Source organism: Limulus polyphemus, unplaced genomic scaffold (genome assembly GCF_000517525.1).
Source record: "Limulus polyphemus unplaced genomic scaffold, Limulus_polyphemus-2.1.2 Scaffold5072, whole genome shotgun sequence".
NCBI lineage: Eukaryota > Metazoa > Arthropoda > Merostomata > Xiphosura > Limulidae > Limulus > Limulus polyphemus.
Genome location: NW_013670682.1, coordinates 46,202 through 52,527, shown reverse-complemented (window position 1 = coordinate 52,527; position 6,326 = coordinate 46,202). Strand labels below are relative to the sequence as shown.

At 32.9% G+C, this 6,326-nt stretch overlaps 1 protein-coding gene across 1 annotated transcript in view; it reads right to left on the bottom strand.

Moving 5' to 3' along the window:
- Positions 1-6,326, bottom strand: part of LOC106472085 — a gene marked incomplete at its 3' end in the record, with an annotated part of 7,348 nt that extends 1,022 nt beyond the window's left edge. Inside the window, exon 1 of the mRNA XM_013932716.1 lies at positions 6,303-6,326. Coding sequence (XP_013788170.1) covers positions 6,303-6,326 — 24 coding nt within the window. The remainder of the gene's footprint in view (positions 1-6,302) is intronic.

The following is a 6,326-nucleotide window of genomic DNA, read 5'->3' as shown; positions in this document are numbered from 1 at the left end:
ACGACTATCCCACTATTCGTTGGTAAAAGAGTAGCCCAAGAGTTGGCGGTGGGTGGTGATGACTAGCTGCCTTCCCTCTAGTCTTACACTGCTAAATTAGGGACGGCTAGCGCAGATAGCCCTCGTGTAGCTTTGCGCGAAAATTCAAAAACAAATAAACAAACAAGTAATAAAATTATACAGTAGAGTGCATACCTCCGCCATGCAGCGTTGATCATATTCGGCTCTCAACAAATACGAAAATGTGTCCATATGTCCGTCGTTATCAATGAACACAGATCATTTTCGGCATGACGATGAGGAATAATATTCTACGTATATCCATCAAGTTTCATCAAAATCCTATACTTTTTTGACTGAGTTATAGAGCAAAAATAGCGTGAAAACTCGGTCCCCATGTTAACAGATTTCTAATTTTTTTTTTGGATTTTCGTGTGACCTTGACCCTCAAAAAACTAATTTCTTCTAAGACGATTCGTAGTCTAAGAGTATACGAATGTTCGTCCAAATCAATTCAACCGTTTTCGAGAAATCCTGCTAACAAACACACACATGGGTAATAATATAGTAGATTATGTTCAAACTTGGCTTTTTAAAAAATTAAACCAGTTAACTGTATATTAAATCTAACAAACAAAATAATAAAAAAGAAGTGTTTCTTTTTTAATCACGTGTTGACTAATTACAAAATTTAGTTAAACATTGACCACAGAAGGGAAGGTTAAACGTTGGGTACAAACACAAAATAAATTTTAGATGAGCTTTCCGTAAATATAAATATCTCGTTTTGTTACTGTTAATAAAAAAAAGTAGATTATTTTAATTTCTACATTTCTGGAAATTATTCAATCATCCCCCAACAATTGTATAATAGTTTAGGGGGCGCTAGGTTTGGACATTTATAGAAGGTTGCCTTTGTTTAAAAGGTTCGGCAAAAGACTAAAATGAAACTGACTAGAGAAAAATATTATTAGAAATAACAAAACTGTACTGAACTTTTCTTGTTTCGTAATAAATTATTTCTATTTGGAAGTTTTAAAAGGTCCCGAATTTTTTGGGTTTATTACGTCAGCTAAAAAAAAAAAGAACAAAGCCGAGTTTCCAGAGGTGTTTGTGAAATGTCTAAACGTTTGTAAGAGACAGTTCTTAACGGAGACACCGTCCAGTTTAAACCATTCTTGACAGTTCTTTAAACATCGCCTCCTTTATTAGCAGATTTTATCTTCATTTATAAGTTCAATAGTTCATCGGAAATAATAAACTTGCCGGCTGAAATATCACGTTTTTCAGTTAGTGTTGTAATTCTAGCTGACGAAAGGTTCTCGAAAAAAGCTGGAGAGTTTGTGGGTTAATAAAACCTTATATATGTTCAGCCTGTAAGTTACTACGACATTAAAACCTTGTTGACCAGTACTTTTTCTAGTGTCACTAGGGCGGTTTTTCCGAACAAATTTATTATTCTTCAAGGGTTATTTTCATGACACTGCTTCTACTACATAACTAAGAAAGTTTGGTTTTGATGCATCAAAACTAATAAAAACCAAACATTCAAACTACGTTCTATTTTTAACGTTACTTAAGCTTTGGGTGAATTTCAAATCACCCACTGCCATGTAATTAGCGCAGGTGATAACATCCACCCAATTTAGAAAGTTTGTTCTCTGGGAGTGATTAATCTATTTAATCTATCGTGATTAATCTATTGGATTTATTTAATCTATTGAATCTATTTAATCTATCGTGATTAATCTACTGAATTTATTTAATCTATTTAATCTATCGTGATTAATCTATTGATCTTAATCACGATGTGGAAGTGAATGGATTTAAACTTAAATTTTACGAATGCTCTGTTCGTAAGGATACGTTATTTATTTATGAAATATTATTGGATCGCCCAGGCCTTTTTTTTATTCTGTTAAAAAGGCAGTATTTGAAAGATTAATCTTTTCTGTTTTCTTTATTGGTTACAGAAATCACCGCATTCTGTGCCATTTTTGTACAAACAGAAAATCCACAGGAACGTTTGAAAAGAGCATCAGTTAAATTATTGATTCTGTAGAAACTTGGTATCAAAAGATCTGTAGTACTACAAACAGTGCTTCAACTGTTGAAAGACATACGTCTTGTGTAGAATTCGGTTTCAGACTGGTTATCTTCATTTCACTAATGTATGCAGGTCACCCATCCAATTCCTAAACTGATCCTACTGTTTAAGCACGGTTACTTTGACGTGACACAGTTTTATATTACATTCTGCGGGTTCTCCTGACGTGACACTGTTAGTTTTATGTAAACAAACTATTGGTTACTGTGACGTGGCACTGCTAGTTTTATGTAAACAAACTATTGGTTACTGTGACGTGACACTGCTAGTTTTATGTAAACAAACTACTGGTTACTGTGAAGTGACACTGCTAGTTTTATGTAAACAAACTACTGGTTACTATGACGTGACACTGCTAGTTTTATGTAAACAAACTATTGGTTACTGTGACGTGATACTGCTAGTTTTATGTAAACAAACAATTTGTGACATATGTGTTCTTAGTACCTCGAGGAACATTATTCCTGCAGCAGCTCTGTCTTGGTAGTTTGTTCTTGTTCTCAGTGAAATAGAACTGAATATTTAGGCAATTATTTCTTAGCCCCTTTAAAGTAAAGTTGTTCTGATATTGTCTATTAATATATTATTTTTACCACTGAAATTTCTAATGGTACTGATAATTTGTTCTTTTTTTTTTGTACTAGTACAACATTATTATTTTGGATATTATATACTGTTAATTATTGTTAGCATTAAAATAATAGTAACCTTGTGATATTGCTAATTAAATCTCGTTATCACTAAACTGACACTTTCATGGTTGTTTAGATAAATTATTTCTTATCAGCACTATTAAAGCATCGTCCTTTATTCCAGCTTGTTAATAGAGAAGTTGTCTAAATTAAACAAGATGTTTGTTAATTTAGAGTAAATTTGTCATTCACGTCATACTTCTACAATCCTGTGTTGAATCTATAGAGCTAAGTGTGTTCACAAACAAACGCTCTGTTGCTGCTTACCCTCGCCTTCATGATCTGACAGTTTGAAATAGCGCCATCTACCGCAAACAGTAAAACTTTAATTATGGAGCTGAGTTAAATAAAAACAAAGGTTGGTTGATGAATTCCTTCTGTTATAACTATCATATTTGAAAGTGAACGTAGGCGTATATCGAGGGAAGACATTCCTATATTTTCACGTGCTTTCTAAACATATTAAGTCTTTCCCTTAAAGAACTAGATAAATCCATTGTTGTTCTAATAAAGGGTTACCTTATGTTCTAAAGAAATTTATTGTTGTTCTAACAAAAGGTTACCTTATGTTCTAAAGACATCTATTGTTGTTCTAACAAAATGTTACCTTATGTTCTAAAGAAATTATTGTTGTTCTAACAAAAGGTTTCCTTATGTTCTAAAGACATCTATTGTTATTCTAACAAAAGGTTACCTTATGTTTTAGAGACATCTGTTGTTGTTCTAACAGAGAGTTACCTTATGTTCTAAAGAAATTATTGTTCTAACAAAGGGTTACCTTATGTTCTAAAGAAATTTATTGTTGTTCTAATAAAGGGTTACCTTATGTTCTAAAAAAATCCATTGTTGTTCTAACAAAGGGTTATCTTATGTTTTAAAGAAATTTATTGTTGTTCTAACAAAGGGTTACCTTATGTTCTAAAAAAAGCCATTGTTGTTCTAACAAAGGGTTATCTTATGTTCTAAAGAAATCTATTGTTGTTATAACAAAGGATTACCTTATGTTCTAAAGAAATCTATTGTTGTTCTAACAACGGGTTACCTTATGTTCTATAGAAATTCTTCTAACAAAGAATCTAATCTTCAGAAAATCTGTTATTGTTCTAACAAAAGGCTACCTAATACTCAAGAAACATAAATTATCTTAACAGAGACTTAATTAATATTTCAGAGAAATTTATTATTATTTCAAAATTTTTTCCTTATCTGTGTCTCATTCTTTTAAAATTTCCAATAAAATACTTTGATGTTTAAATTATGTTTTTGATATTAATGCTCTGTTTCTTTAGAGGGGAAGGGAGGCAAATATAGCTCTAAAACCCAGAATGTTTCAGTGAAGTTAACTGTGCAAGCTACACATAAGATGATTAACTTTGTGGAAACTTTTAAAATCCCTGCTGTAGTCCAAAAATCAATAAATTACTGGTGTTTATTTCTGAACTGCGCATGCCATGAATCACGAGAAGAATTGTTCACTCTGTAAGCTACAACACAGCATGACATAAGAACTTCAAAATCAAGAAATGAAAATATATGTTACCCTTAGTTTTGGTTTTTATCTACTCTTGAAATAGAAAATTTTCGGGGATTCTGCGAAAGTACATCTAGTATAATAGTTATTTCCCTGATTCTGGTTTACCCGTTAACCTCCCATGTAACGAACCGTGGACATATTTATCGTTCAATAAGAGAAGTTGACAATTGTGTATGAAAGTTTTTCGCTTACTGTTTAACTTTCCATTACGAACGTCACACGTAAACTGTTATGGCTTTGTATTTTTAAGAGAACGTCTTAAAATGGATTTCATAGTCTGAATTAAAAATGAGATAATATTCATCTGAGATCACTGGTATCTAGGTAAAAGTTGAGTTCACTGGTATCCAGGTTGAATCTGTGACCACTGGTCTGTAAATAAAATCTGAGATTACTGGTATCTAGGTAAAAGTTGAGTTCACTGGTATCCAGGTTGGATCTGTGATCACTGGTCTGTAAATAAAATCTGAGATCACTGGTATCTAGGTAAAAGTTGAGTTCACTGGTATCCAGGTTGAATCTGTGATCACTGGTCTGTAAATAAAATCTGAGATCACTGGTATCTAGGATAAAGTTGAGTTCACTGGTATCCAGGTTGAATCTGTGATCACTGGTCTCTAATTAAAATCTGAGATCACTGGTATCTAGAATAAAGTTGAGTTCACTGGTATCCAGGTTGAATCTGTGATCACTGGTATCCAGGTTGAATCTGTGATCACTGGTCTGTAAATAAAATCTGAGATCACTGGTATCTAGGATAAAGTTGAGTTCACTGGTATTTAGGTTGAATCTGAGATCACTAATGTGTAACTAAAATCTGAGATCACTGGTATCTACCACCTAGTTTAAAGTTGAGATCACTGGAATGTAGGTTAAAGTTGATATCACTGATGTGTAGGTTAAAGTTGATATCACTGGTATGTAGGTTAAAGTTGATATCACTAGTGTGTAGGTTAAAGTTGATATCACTGGTACGTAAGTTAAAGTCGATATCACTAGAATGTAGGTTAAAGTTGTATTTGTGTCATTCTTAAACGTCATAAATTTCATATGTTCAGTGGCTAACAAAATCTTGTGATCCTCCATGATGTTCTCTCTAAAGCTTTAGTAAATTATATTTGGTGTAGAAGCTTATATGTTGGCCTTTGACATATATGAACTAAAATATAAATTAAGCCACCCTAACCTTTCACCTCCACTTAGTAATTGATTGAATGTATGAATGACGTCATAGCTTTCCGACTTATTTGATGAAGGCAAGGAATAAGTAAAGCCTCGAGCTGGGACATATTTGATGGTTAAAGCACAAAAAGTCATTTCTTTCACCTATAAAATTTCACTTGCTGTTATAAAAGCAAAACGAAAGTTACAACCTGGAGTTATAACCCCCGACTCATCTTTATTAAGTCTGACGTCATAATCTTAATAAATAACTTAGGAAAATTTTGTTTGAAAGCACAAGCGACGTCTTAATAAAGAAACTAGTAGACAGTTTTGAAAATGACCTTTGACCAATACATTTCATTACATAAATACAGCTGTTAGATCTGTCCTGATTGTGTTTGCTTAATATATGTATAACTACTATTCTCTCGATGGGACAGTGGTAATTCTGCTGACTTACAACGTTAAAATCCTGGGTTCGATTCTCCGCAGTGGGCACAGCAGATAGTCCCATGTGGCTTTGCTCTAAATCAAACAATCTATAACTTTGGAAATTAAAGTTTTATTTGTGTCAGCAAGGTCCAGAGATCCTACTGGTATTTTTATTGCACATATCTACAGGAGTGTCGAAACATATCTTAGTATGTTAACAATAAAAATTGCATTTTCATGATTTTCGCTTCTTTTTCATGCTCATCGCCATAAGGTCAAACTTAATTATAACTACCACAATATTTCAATCTGCGGTCTGTCCACCGTGGGAAAAAAAAACCCAGATTTTAGCGTTGCAAATCTGTAAACTTACCTTTGACCTACTGAAGGACTTCAT